We start from the raw sequence: 14,490 nt of genomic DNA, 5'->3' as shown, positions 1-14,490 counted from the left end.
ACGTTATTAGCCGCCAGGCATGGTGACGACACCCGTGGAGGAGTGAGGTGTTAGACAGCGAGCGTGGGCATCAGCCAGTGGACTCCAAGCCAGGGGGGGTGCATTTGTACAGGCTGAATATGGCCGCTAAAAAAACTGGTGGAGAAATGCCAACATCAGAAATTAAGTTTTAAATGTAAAGAAAACATAGGAATATGGCCGCTATAAAAACTGTGGTGGAGAAATGCCAACATCAGAAATTAAGTTTTAAATATAAAGAAAACATAGGAATTTGTTAAACACGGTGACTTAAATAAATAAGTAATTTTACATTCTTAGTTTAGAATTTATGGAATGGTGTATTAACGGACTGGATTATTGAGAGTAATGGCAAAATATTATACTTTGGAAAAAATTGTGATAGTGTTGAATTATCTTGGTAGCAATGAAATAAGCATGGCTGCCATGTGCACATGTGTTTTTTTGCAGTTGAAACTGAAGTTATGATTTTCAACACTCATACTTTGTGGCTATACAGTTTTTAAGTTTTGAAAGGTAAAGCACTTTAACATAGTGTATTGGTTGTTTTCTATTGGAAAATAGATAATCTAAAACATTTATGGTGAATATTCCCAGCAACGAACAACCAAAAATTATCAAGGCAGCCAACAATTTCTTTCATAAAGTTAATGACTTTTAGGTTGTTAGGTTGCGAATAAATAACACACACAGTTCTCTGATTTCCAGAGAAAAGCTTAGCATTGAGTTGTGACTCTTTATCTTCCTTGCTTTGTGCGCCGAGCTTACCTTCTGGCCGTACGCACATCAGGAACGTCCTGACGCCCCGGTAAGGAACAAGGCACAGTGAACCTGTCACACCCTAAGACAGCCATGCTCTCTGCGCCTATCTGTGGCATCCAGGACTTTTTGTTGTGTCCGGGGCACGTCATTTGGCGCCCAAAGTATGTGCCTTATTCCTTTTTTATACTTAAGTGTTAAGACATGAAATTGAGACATCTCCGACAGTGAAGTGCGCTGCACACGCGAGCAAGCATTGGGGCTAGCTGAGACATTCATCGCAGGATAACTTCTGTTAACAGTACTTCCGCAGTATGAGTGTGTGCGCTTTTAGCATGGACTGTCCTTGCAGAACCGCTATCTCCAGGCAGCCAGGCATCGTGTTACTTTTATCTGGCAAGTGCGTGTGTGTGTGTGTGTGTGTGTGGGTGGTCGCGTACCTATCTGACTGGGCAGAGCAGCCCATGACTGAGCCTGGAACACAGCTGATATCTTAGAGTAAAAGAGAGGGATATTGAGAGAGACAAGCAGTCATCATGGACCCGAAACAGGGCAGGTGGAATCTGTGTGTTCAGTGTTGTCGATTGCAGCAAGTTTTTATCTCGCAGGAATTTTCTCGTGTAGTGATACATGCAGATGCGGCCCGATCACGAATGAGTCGCCGTCGCTTGGCGCAGCTGCAACGAGACCAAGTTTTTGTGGGTCTCTGGATTGCAAGGGTTACGAGGGTGACACACAAAGATGCAGGAATTGCTTAGTGACCCTACACATGCAATGTGCGTCACCAATGTAGTGAGTTTCATGTGATGAACTATACTTCCAGTGCAGTGCTTGCAGGGTTGCATCTTCCTCTTCTGTAAAGCGTAGGAGAATAGAATATCTGTCACTTAGTGCCGCCACAAGCATTGACCTCGGGGGTAATAAACGTACCACTTTCAGAGTTCAAAGGAACGGCAAAAGATGACCCAAAGCGTACTTGCACAGTTCCAGGTGAAACTGGAGTGCTACGTAATACTCCAGGAGGAGTGGACTGACTGAGTAGGTGCTTGTTTGGAGGTATCAAGACAGTGCTTGGTGGCAACTGGGCCAGAGGTGCGATGAGTCATGGAAAGTTCTTGCCAAACAACTGGGAAGATGCTGTGCAGGACCAGCTATCATCCACCAGTGGAGAGCCTAGCTGTATGGGCACAGGCCCCATATAAGCCTGTTGAAATGTTCATTTTAAAGCAACTACAGCTATTTAGTAGACTGTTTCCAGATAAAGCACCCAGCAATGGTCTTGAGGGCTTCCCAACATACACGCTCATCCCATGACACAGCATAATTGGTGTAATATGCAATTGCAGTGGAAGGCAATCTGAGTTACCTTCAGTCTAGGTTCTTCCCGCTTGATGGGGCTTCCGGTAACGAATACAGCCCCATGGAACATGTCTATGTCCACTGCTATGATACCCTACCAGATGTGTTGCCCTGGATTTCCAACTGGAGTACCTGGCCACTGAGAGGCAGTTGATTGGAGGTAATCAGAGCGACATCGGGGAGTGGACTCCCGCGAAGAGCAGCAAGGCAACCTTCTACTACATGCCTGCAGATTCTGCCCAGGCGAGCAGTTTCAATGGCACGAAGAGTAACCCCGCAACTGCAATCAGCTGTTGGGAAACTGCCTCCCTTCCCCCAATCACCTCCAATCAATCAACCTGTGATCCCCCCCCCCCCCCCCCCCCCCAAACTAGGCTTGCTGAAACATTGCCATCGACCCAGCAAACCTGGAACTTTTCCAAATATTTCATTGGACAAGTTATCAGGGGAGTCAATGATCTTATCCACATCCCAGTGGTTGTGAATGGTCACCATGTGGCTGCACTGGTAGACACAGCGGCTTCCCACTCATTTGTGTCAGTCAACCTGGTTGAAGACTCAAATGTGACAAGGACAAATTGTACTCTGTGTCTTGCAACACACAGATGGTACAACAACCATACAGGTGGAGGTACGATGTTAACACAGGCTCTGGTAGTGCACAATTTGTGGGATTGTGTTGTTTTGGGAATACCATGGTTGCAGGAACAGGTGGTGATCATGGAGGCATGACAAAACTGCATTCCTATAGGCACCCAGATAGCCGGGCTATGTATGCACTGGGCGATCATGACACTACTGCATACCCAGAAGTGGTTTTGGATGAGTTTGATCATGCTGTTCCTGAACACCACCAGCATGAAATGCAGGTCATTTTGGACCAACATGAGGGGGTATTTGCTGCAGCAGGAGCACTAAAACATACTAATGTGATAGAGCATTCCATTCAGACAGTAACTTTAAACCCGAGCCCATGAGCAACCAAGAGGGTATGGACCCTGCGAGCAATCCATTATTAAGGAACAAGTGACTGAGATGTTGCGGGAGGGTGTTATAGAACCCAGCGAAAGCCAATAAATGCACGGGTTGTGATTTTCCCTAATAATTTTGTGTAAAATTCAAGCCTTTAAACAGGATCACCATTCCGGTTCTCCCTCCACTCATCAATGTTCAGCATGCCGTAGCTGGATTGGGGCAGGCTCGTATCTTCTTGACATTTGATCTACGGTCAGGATACTGACTAATTCCTGTCGAGCCAGAACACAGCCACAAAACAGCCTTCACAGTCCCAAATGGCCAGAAGTTTCAGTTTCGTGCTGTGCTGTTTGGGCTGCAAGACACCCCAGTTACATTTCAAATGATGATGACCTGTGTACGCGATGTGGGAGTATTTTCTGCTGTAGCATACATGGATGATATTGTTGTGCAGTCAAACTCATGGGAGAGCATCTTCACCATGTCTCCTTAGTGCTGAAAAGATTGGTGTTGCATGGACTCTCTTGCGCTCCTCGAAAATGCTATATTGGAAAACAGGAACTTATGTTTTTGGGACATTTGCAAGCTCAGAAGGTAACCGACCGATGCCTGACCAACTGCAGGCACTTCAAAGATGGCCAGTGCCATCTTCATGTAAGCAGTTGCAGAAATTTCTGGGAACTGCAAACTGGCTTTGGGACTACGTGTCAAATTTTTCACTAGTAGCTGCACCACTAACTGCTCTACTCTTTCCACGCAAAAGGTACCATTGAGATTCCAAATTACAGTAAGCTTTCGACAGCCTTTGTTATCAATTGGACAGTGCCATACACTGGCAAGACTGGACTCATCATGCAAGGTGTTTCTGCAACAGACGCCAGTATGGAGGATGTTGGTGTGGTTTTTTACCAAATGGGTGACAATGGTAAACATCAGTCAATGGTGAGCCAATTTAGGAGCAGCAGAAGAATGGTGCTGCCATTGCAGTGGACAAGAGTGCTTGGCCATGGTGTGAGCAATACTGTGATATCGGCATTATCTGGGGTAACTTCCATTTACGCTTCAAATAGATTGCAGGTGCCTGCAGTGGCTCTGTTCTATGTTAGAGGAAAAGACAAAATTTGCATGGTGGGCTTTATTTTCATAGGCCTACAATTTCAACATTGAGCATGTTGCAGGTCGAAAGAATGTCGTAGCAGGCACCCTGTGAAAAGTTCCGGACCCTTCAAATGATGCATGGACGATGGAGTTGCCAATCACCTGCTTCCAACTACTGTTATTCAGACTCATTGCAAGTGTCTGATATTGGCGCAAGTGGCTGCAGACTCTCCTGGGCAATTAATTACAGGGACAATCAATGAGCTCCATGCGGACATCCTACAGGCCCAGTCTACAGTGGCTGATGCCAGAGAGCATCAAGAGGCATGTGCCAACATGGTTCTCAACACGTTCCGGGTGATCATATACATTATCCAGGCCCGCCTTCTAACCGATGGTGCGGAGTGGCGTACCTTTGTGCCCTGAGAGATGTAGCAGGAAGTCCTTCAGCTAGCACATAATAACACCCTGGCAGGCCACCCTGAAAACAAGAAACAAGGCATGCCATAGCTGTGTGCTTCTTCTGGCTAGGCATCAGACAGGACGTGCAGGCCTATGTGCGCCAGTGTCTGCTGTGGCAGAGAGCCAAGACCAGGAGTTGCAATGGTGCGGAGCAGCAGCGACCCAGCAGCCAGAACTGGCTGTAGCACTGGACATCATGGGCCTCTACCCTTGATCAAAACAAGGAAACCACTTTATTCTCCTACTGACTGGCCTGTCCACATGGTGGGTGAAGGTCTATTTGATGATGTCAAATGTCCAGGTGAAAATTATTGGACAAGTGCTGGAAGATGAATTCTTTTCTCAGTTTGGCTACCCAACTGTGTTGTTGACCAACAGTGGCCAGCAGTTTGCAGGAGCTAAGTAGCGACGTTGGTGTGAAGATTAGAGAGTAACACACCCACCATGCCGGTGTATCCCCTCATGCCAACCCAAAACTGAACAGCGCAACCAGGAACTAAAGTTACAACTTCATCTACGAGTGGGAGGTAATCACACCTTCTGGGATACACATCTTTGGTAGAAATATATTTATCTGTAAAATGCAAAGTAAAACTTATTTTGAATAATAGAAGGATATTCTCTATTTAGAATTTGCAAAATAAAATTTATAAATTTTCAGTGGAAATAAAGCAAAAGAACAATTTCCGGGTATTTGAAACACAAAGAGCACATGTTAATTTTTCATAACATGAAAGTAATATAATGCTTTGAAAATTTTAGGACATTCTAATTCAGTTTGTGAAACTAAAGACACAGCAGATTGTTTACTTCTGTATAAAATTTAAATGTAACACTAAAAATGATGTTGCCTAAATTTATGTGATATAGGTTGGAAAAAAAATGGTCTCTCGTTTTGTAAAATATGTATATTCAAGAGTAGGTCAATGGTGCATTCAGGAATTATTTCTATGGAGAAGGTGGGAATTGGAAAAAAAAAATTACAATTTGAACACATGTGTTTAAAAAAAAAACCTTCATTTCTATTGACACTAACACACTGTCACATATGCTGTATGCAACGTGGTTTTTCACACAGTAATATACTGCTGTCTTCACTGATAGTTTAGTACAAATTTTTTCATAACCTGGGGGGGGGGGGGGGGTTGTTTGTCTATATATTTATACACACACACACACACACACACACACACAACCCCTTGAATCAGCCACTGTTTAGGTACATATAAAATTTATATGGTATGAAACAAAACTGTTTAGATAAGTTTAGAGCAGTTGAGTGAAGTGTAAAACAGCAAAGTACCGAATTTAATATCAACTTTGCAAGACAAGGTTGCATAAAAGTAAATGAACTTGCATTCTGGAAGATCCGGTCGTGAATTCTGCTCCATTCATCCTGGTTGTTTTGTTTTCCACGTGGGTCCGAATTGGCTACAGGCAAATGCTGGGACGATATCTTATTAATAGCCCATGGCTTATTGTTTTCCCAATTTTGCTGACTTAAACTTTATGGATATGTATTGAACTTAATGTTTCATCTTCATTAAAGTCAATACAGATGGCGAAAGCTGATGAGCTGGATTGGAGCATAAACAGAATGAATGGGTGTGGTAACCAGAGCACCCCAAGAAAACTGCGTGCATGATAACATCCACCACATATCCCACTTGTGAATCATCAGGGTTATACCCCGCTAGAATAAAACCCGGATCACCTTGGTAGGACAAGTGATCTGACCACTCAACCACCATGGTCCTGAAGTCTGTCTGTTAATGACCACATTGTCGATGAGACTGGGTACCAAATAGCTTTAGGTACCTTTCTTTTGCCCATCAATAAATTAACCTGATTTTACAACACATGAGCAGGTAACGACTGTATAGAGAGGTCGGTAACCATTGAGATAAAGAAAGGGCGTACGGGTTGGGGGGGATACATTGCCTCCCTGAAAATTCTAAATCAAACAGTAGGCAAAGGGGTTTTCCTCCCCCCTCCCCCAAATAAAGTCCTGCATATGCTCCTTAGATTAAGGGCTTCTTTCGAGATAATTTTTTCTTTAGTTATCTGTTATTTATTGTTATTTATTTTAAGAATAGCTGGAGTGCATCCTTGTAAATCCTATATTATAAAGCTTTTTTTTTTTACTATTTCAGACAATGGAATACAAATAAATTTTTGATGAGTACACATCTTAGCTTTTGGTATACTGCATTTTGTAGGTGTAATTACATGAAAATTGATCGGAAGTGAATGAACTGAAATGTGTCTAAAAGATGGCAGACCTAGCAACATAAACCTGTATAAAGTCACTTTCGTAAACACTAGAGGACATACCAAATGTATTGGTATGCCAAATTAAACCTAATAATAGTGAAACTACCCAGGAATATATTTGGAAAGCTAAAATAATCATAGTATAAAGTAATTAAAAATTTTAAAATAGGTACCTGATAAAATTGGCTTTACACTGTTGATGTAATCTCCTTCCCATACTCCAATGTTTTATTAGCGCAGTGGTAGAGCGCGCAGTTGTAAACGTCAACGTATGTGGTTTAAATGTAGTCGGAGGATAAACTTTATTTCTTATCAACATTATAATATAAAGATACATAAAAATGTTCAATCAGCTCAATAAGGTTAAGGTTTGTTTGTAGGAAGTATTTATAGATTGATTTCAGTTGGTTAAGCAAAAACAAATGTACAAACATATACTTAATGTTATAATATGTGTTTTAAAATGTTTCAGGTAAATATTTTATTAATGCTATATACTAATAACTTCTGACGTGTGTTGAAACTTTGTAGTATTACCTGTTTGGGGAGTTTTAACAAGTTGGACAGTGTTTGAATTCAATTCCTTGTCAAAAATAAATTCTTTTACCAGAGTCTTGCTGCTATCTGTTCATGATAGTGGCAAACAATGTTTATGATTCAGGCAGTGAATTTTAGTGGTTGGTGCAGAAAGAAAGTATGTGTGATTTGCATCTAGAAATTTTTGTAAGTACTTGAAAAGTGAATATTTTATTTATCAATATATTTATCATGCTACCATAATTTTTAAAAATTCTACTTTAAATTTCTTGTCCAAAATTTGTATTATAAGTTTATTTTCAACATAAACATTATAAGAACACATGAATTTGCTCTTTACCGAGGTTAGATGTTTACACATCACTGGTGAGTATTGAAAGAGTCACTCACATTTTTTTTATCACCTAACCTCAAACTCATTTCCTGAAACATCATGAAAGATTTGTTGCATGTATAACTGTTCCATATGGGGGAATTAACTGTGAAAGTTTTTTTTTTAAGTTAGAGTGTACTTACTTCCAATATAATTTGCTTAATTGAAATTTCTTTCATAAGAAATGTTGTAGATATTTTTCACCGAGGAATCCTTGCTGTCGTGTGGCTTGCAGGATGGACGCGACGCTGCGCGAGATCACGAGCCTGGTGAAGGAGGTGAACCCGGAGGCACGGCGCAAAGGCACATACTTTGACTTCTCGCTCGTGTCTCCGGACATGCGCGGCCCCAGCTACCGCATGCGTGAGATCGGCACCACCTGTTGCGGCCAGAAGGGTCAGGACGACGGCAAGACCCTCGCACAGTGCAGGTGATGTGCGAGCCACAAACTACTTATAGCTTCATATGTAGACAAACTGCGCACAATGAGAATGAAGTCGATGTGTCTTGGTTTTATGGCTTATTAACTTTTTGGGTCATAAAAGATTTTTTAAAAAGTTGTGATGGTAAACAGATGCCTGTAGATCAGCGGTTCTCAAACGGTGGGTCGCGGAAGGGTTACAGGTGGGTCGCGACTCGATCCTAAAACTATTAGAAACCATTGAATAAACCATCAGAAAAGATAACAAAAATCGAAACAAGTCAAATTGTGTGAAAACACATATGTATCTATTGTTAAATAAATAACTGTTTTGCTACAAAGTGCTTATATTTAGTCAACCATTTTCAAATCAGAACACAAATTGTTTATCAATAATCAATTTGTATCCAAAAAAAAAAACACACACACACACACACATATATATGTATATATATATATATATATATATATATATATATATATATATATATATATATATATAAAAATACAATATTGTAATATTTTATGGTAAATTATTTATACATATGGAAAGGATACAATACAAATAAAGTTTTTTACTCCACCATGAACCGATAGACAGTGGAGGTATTCCTATAAGGAAAGGTTGGTCGCCAACTGAAAACGTTTGTGAACCACTGCTGTAGATGATTATACTGGCAGATGATGTGCATGAAGGCACACATTTATAATTGGTGTATTGACAGACCTGCTTATTTCCAGGGTTTCTAGATGATGTTCATGATCCAGGGTTTGTACACCTACTGAAGACGAGTTACACTCTGTTGAGAAGGCATTTGAAATATTTTGGAAATATTTTGATATTGTTCTTTGTTTTTAATGTTTTTTTGACTTATGCACAGATATAAAAATAGTTTTACCTGTGTTAATACATATTTCAAAATTTTTATTTAATTACAAACTTTGGCTAATTTAACATTTATTTTCGCTGAGTCACCTTTAGTTGATGTCTTAAGTCTACCTTGTGGATATTAGTTACCTCACTTCTGATGCACCCTACGGATCAGTATCAAGTATGTTACATGTCCGAACTAAAGCTTCACTGAAGAGAGTGGGTAGAGTACTGAACATTGTGTTGTAGGGTTTTGACATTTAAGGGCCAGTTAAATAAAGTGTTTGAAGGGTGCAGCGCAAAATTGGCACCTTCTCTTTATTCTACATAGTGGGTTTAAATACCTATAAGGCAGGGTGCAACTAGTCATGTGACAGGCACGATGCGCAAAGAATTATGCTTAAAGCTGATACCACGCTGCAACATAGAGCGCAGGTAGAGTCCAACAGACAGCACATAAATATTATTGGTGCAGATGCAGAACTACTATGGCAGAAAAATGTCATGTGACGTGTGTGTTTATTCTATCTTTAAACTAAAAATTACTTGTGAGCTGTCTAACTCTTTAAAAATAAATAAAAACATAGTTCACCTCTCACTTTAAAAAGCAAATAACTATACAATACTTTTTGATTTTTGTTTAAAAATCTTAATATTGCTTAATAACAGACATAGCTCATACTGGACATGTGTATGTGCTGCTGCATTGAAGTTGCATTATAATATAATGAACTCAAATAATTTAATCAATTCACAACTTATATAACGTGGAATATTATTTTAAAAAGTTTTTCACGATTTGTAACTTCAGACAAGTTCACTTAAATAAGATGTTTATGCAGTAACTTTTTTAATTCATCACCTTCCCTCAAACCTTATGCATGGCGATTTAGTAATCTAGATTTTTCCTGTATGGACTACTCTTTGGTTGCAGTGCAAAAATCACCGGAGGGCAGTGAGAGTCATGTTGCAGGGTACATCATTGGCTCCTGCTAGAAGAGGGGTGGGAATGTAATTGCCTCACAATGAAAGTTCCGCCCACTTTCACTTAGAATATATAAGTCCACCTCATGATTTTTGCAAGTGTGGGGACAGTGACGAACAACCATTTATAAATGACTGTGTTACAAATGCAAACATAAGTTTTGAAAAAAAAAATGTTAGCATGTCTTTTGACAAAAATTTTAAGTTTTGCATGGCAAGATGTAAAACAACTATAAGTGATAGTAAGAAAATTAATTAACATTCATTCTAATATGCTGCCATTTATTCTAATAAAATAAGTGATGTGATATAACAATAACAGCAACAAATGGTTGACAGTTTGTGACTGGTGGGGGCAGGTTCATCATTGGTGACTACATGGACATATGCATCCAGCCGCCCAACAGGATGCTGCCCATGATGAGGCGCGGGGGCCGCATGTACTGAAGGTCTTCGCCAGGTTGCCTTTGGCAGAATCTGCGGCCTGGAGTTCGTGAGCTGTGCGTCTCGCCGGCTCAGTGAACTGGACATCTCACAGTCGTGATTGCTACTGTTTTAATACATTTGGAACAATTACTTCATTGAATGAGCAATATTCTGAATAAACAATTGTAATGAAAACATTAAATGTATGTTGATGTGTCCACATCAGTAGCATCTGTCAAGTTTGTTCAGCTTTGTACTCGTGGCATCCAGCCATATCCTTTGGTATTGTTTTAAATGTTCAGTATCTTGAAGGGTTAAATACCAAAAATTGATAAAAATTCTTAAGTTAATCTTTAGGCGTAACAAGTAAATTTTTGACAAAACTAATAGTACTATTATAAAAATCAAGATTAAAGTGTTATGTATGCTTTTTAGTCATCAGGTTGTGTGTAGCATGCAGGCCAAAAATTTTGTCAAGTTTGTTGCAACAGTTTAAGTTCAAACAAAGTCAAGAAGGAGGTATTATAAATTATTGTATTTTCTTATACAGAGAAACTTCACTACTCAATGAGTAGTAATTAAGTGCAGTTATTTGCACGAGCCACTTGTAATCGAGTATTGTGCCACCCACTACTGCGCCTGCCAGTTCATTGTTTGAAAAGTAACTCCCAATGCAAAGAATCACGAGATCACTTTTGCGAGCACCACAAGTCAACTCTGCTTGAATTTGTGATCCCTCCAATAACATCAGATTCTTAGTATTTCAAACCATAAATGTAATGGATGTTTGCATAAAAACCAAGATGATACCTGATGGTCCGCGGCGAGCCTACAGCTGTGTGTTTGTCGGCTTTAACACTTTCAAGACGACACTCGTACGTGATACGAGCAGAGTACTTCAAACTGTCAGTCGGCACTCGTATACTATACGAGCACCATATTTCTGTTTTTTTAAATATGTTCTCTCTCATCTTGCACGAGTGCCGACTATTCTGGGTCTTAATTTAGTTCTTTACGAGTCCGTTTGTGGCACTAGTTTACAGATTCGTTGACTCAGGAGGCTTATATCGATTTTCTTGTACATCGATGCGTCAGTTGCTGACTGCTAGCCTTTCGTTCAACATTAGATTGCGCAGTGCCGTATTTGTTTTGTGGCATGTGATAAGTAAACGTATTTCTTTCGCTGAAATATAATATGGATGTTCCACGGGAAACTGTAGATACATTTGTTGATGATTCTGGTTCAGATATAGATAACAGCGATGCCGACGCATCATATATACCAAGAGAAAATGAATCCAGCAGTGACACAGGTATTTATCTTTTCAGCCAGCGTAAAAATAATTGCTTTGATTATCCCTGCATATTCTGTTGTTCTTGGTTTATTACAGCTCCTACTCGCTAGTGCTTGCATTGTAGTCATCTATAATATTATTTCAGATAAACATTTCCGAAACTTTTTTATTTACTGTTATTCGAGAAATTTCAAAAATGGCATTGTATTGAAATGTATTTGATACTTGCATTCATAGAATTTTTTTTTCATTCAACAAAGGTAGATGCTATACTGAAATTAGTTTGAAAATTATATTGAGTTGTTGTATATATAACAGCCTATGCCTTTATTACGTTTCGTAAAACTTCCTTTTCTCTTTTCATTCAATAGTTGTACTGTATTGAAGTATGTTTGAAATTACACGCAAATCAACATAGGCCGATGTTGCACGTTCGTAAATCTTCATTTCAACATGTCAGCATATTATTTATATTTTTCCGATATTAGTAAATGCTTTTCTTGCATTTCAGATGAATTACAAGAGCAGCGTTCACGAAAACTGCTAAAAAATGCACCATTTACTTCAAAAACTGATGACAGTGAGTGGTCAGAATCTGAATCTCAGAAACCAGACCAACCGATTTTTCAGTCGTCTTCTTCCGTTGCCATACCCCTGGATGACAACTGTACTGAATTTGAGTGTTTTTCTATTTTTTTTTTTTAAACTGGCATGATGAAAAATATTAGGAACGAAACTAACCGGTACGCAGCTTCTCGGATTGCTAAAATGAAACGTCAAGGAAAATTGAAAAAAAAAATCAACGTGGCACAGATGGTTGACAGTGAAATTGTGCGACATATATAAGTTCTTTGCAATTGTGTTACACATGTGTATTTTGAAACTGCCAGACATAAATGATTATTGGACAACAGATGCATTTTTTGCAACACGATTTTCGAGAAAACTGCTCTCGTGATAGATTCAAGGGCATTCTTTACATGCTGCATCTGAACAACAATTATTACTATGTCAAGCGCGGTGAAGAAGGTCACGATCCCATTTATAAAGTTAGACCTTTTTTTAATTTTTTTGTAGACAAATGCACACCGAGTTTCAAACCTTACCATGGCTGTCATCAATGGCTACATAATTTTCAAGGAAAGGACACATACAAAGAAAAGTTTGAAGAGCTTCGTCAAAGCAGTTGCGCTGAAGTTAGCTGAAATGGGAGGAGGATTGACTGAACCACGCCCAAAACCACCATCTCTGAATGTTGACAGAACTGTTGCTCGCCATTTTGCTACATATGTCCCAGCTACTGCAAACAATGCCAATGCAACGCGATACTGTAAAGTTTGCTCTGATCGGGGTTTGAAGGAGACTGGCAAAAGAAAATGGAGGGAATCCAGGTTCTGGTGTGAGGACTGTGGAGTTGGACTGAGCTTTCCTCAGTGTTTTATAGATTACCACACACGTGTGAATTTTACATGAATGATTCACATTTTGTAAAAATACAGATATTGTTTGTTATATATACGTAATAGGTATTATATTTGATATTTTTTCCATATTATAGTAATAAGCAGTTTGTCTCCGTAATGTTGTCTTTGGTGTGTATGTGGAATATTTGTGTCAAATTTGAAAAATGGCAAACACAAGCAGTAACTAGTTTCACAAAGGAGTAATACCTAAATGACATGTAAAACTTACGTACTTTATTTTGGTATAAAAGATTTATTATTGGAAAGGAACATACTTTCTTGAGATATAAAATATATATTCAGGACGGAACATGAAATGAGAAGGTTAGAGTGGTGTGATTATTGTGGGGAAGGAGAGTGTTATTTTTTTTTATTTCCATAAAAATGTAAATAATTGTGTAAATATTATTTTGTAATAACTATTATTCTATTTGTTGTGTATGTGTCTAGTTAAGTTGATTATTTTCACTTATTGTGACCTGAAAGAAAGCTATTATTTTCATACTCTTGCATTAGTATATGAGAAAAAATTTCTTTCAAAACTCAAAACAATACTTTTTCAATAAAAAGTTTTACAAAAGGTAGTACGCAAAAATTTTAAAGTGATATATAGCTAACAAGAAAAAATTTCAAACTTTCTAACCATATATAAATCGTTTATGCAGGAGAAAAACTTATTTTACTAAAAAAATGTGAAAAAGTGTAAAAAAACATCAGTCGGGCCCATTAAAAAGTGTATGATAAGCTAGTCTTGAAAGTGTTAACAGGGTCATACTCACATCCATGTGCCATATGTTCTGAAGATTGAGGTTTGTTTCAAAGGTTTAATAAAAAAATTATTTGGATGAAAACAACCACTCTTAAAACCCAGCAAGTTTTATTTCAATCATACTTAATGCTTTTGTTTTAGGTCTATAATTGTGATTTTTGTGATCTGAATTCTGCAAATTCTACCCTTTGAACTTCAATTTTCCTGTATGTGTTGGTTACTTTTTTTTTGTCGATAAATAAACAAATAATTTTTAAATGATTTTGTGTAATGTATTGCGAATGGTTAAACAATTTTTTCATTCAATGCATTTCTTTCAGCTTGATAAATTTGAAACAGTTCTTAGCATTATATATCCCTTTTAAGGGTTATTCACAAGGAGCTACCACCTCTCACAAGACACTAT

The 14,490-nt window shown here is 38.8% G+C and overlaps 1 protein-coding gene across 1 annotated transcript in view; it reads left to right on the top strand.

The window, feature by feature from the left end:
* Positions 1 to 14,181, top strand: part of LOC134541690 (histone deacetylase complex subunit SAP18) — a 29,295-nt gene extending 15,114 nt beyond the window's left edge. Inside the window, exons 3-4 of the mRNA XM_063385312.1 lie at positions 8,091 to 8,285; positions 10,491 to 14,181. Of these exons, the coding sequence (XP_063241382.1) occupies positions 8,091 to 8,285; positions 10,491 to 10,578 (283 nt within the window). The 3' untranslated portion in view covers positions 10,579 to 14,181. The remainder of the gene's footprint in view (positions 1 to 8,090; positions 8,286 to 10,490) is intronic.
* The last annotated feature ends 309 nt before the right edge of the window (positions 14,182 to 14,490 follow it).

The sequence above is a fragment of the Bacillus rossius genome, assembly GCF_032445375.1.
Source record: "Bacillus rossius redtenbacheri isolate Brsri chromosome 4 unlocalized genomic scaffold, Brsri_v3 Brsri_v3_scf4_1, whole genome shotgun sequence".
Classification (NCBI taxonomy): domain Eukaryota; kingdom Metazoa; phylum Arthropoda; class Insecta; order Phasmatodea; family Bacillidae; genus Bacillus; species Bacillus rossius.
Note: the sequence above shows the minus strand (reverse complement) of the source record. Positions and strands in the feature narration are given on the sequence as shown.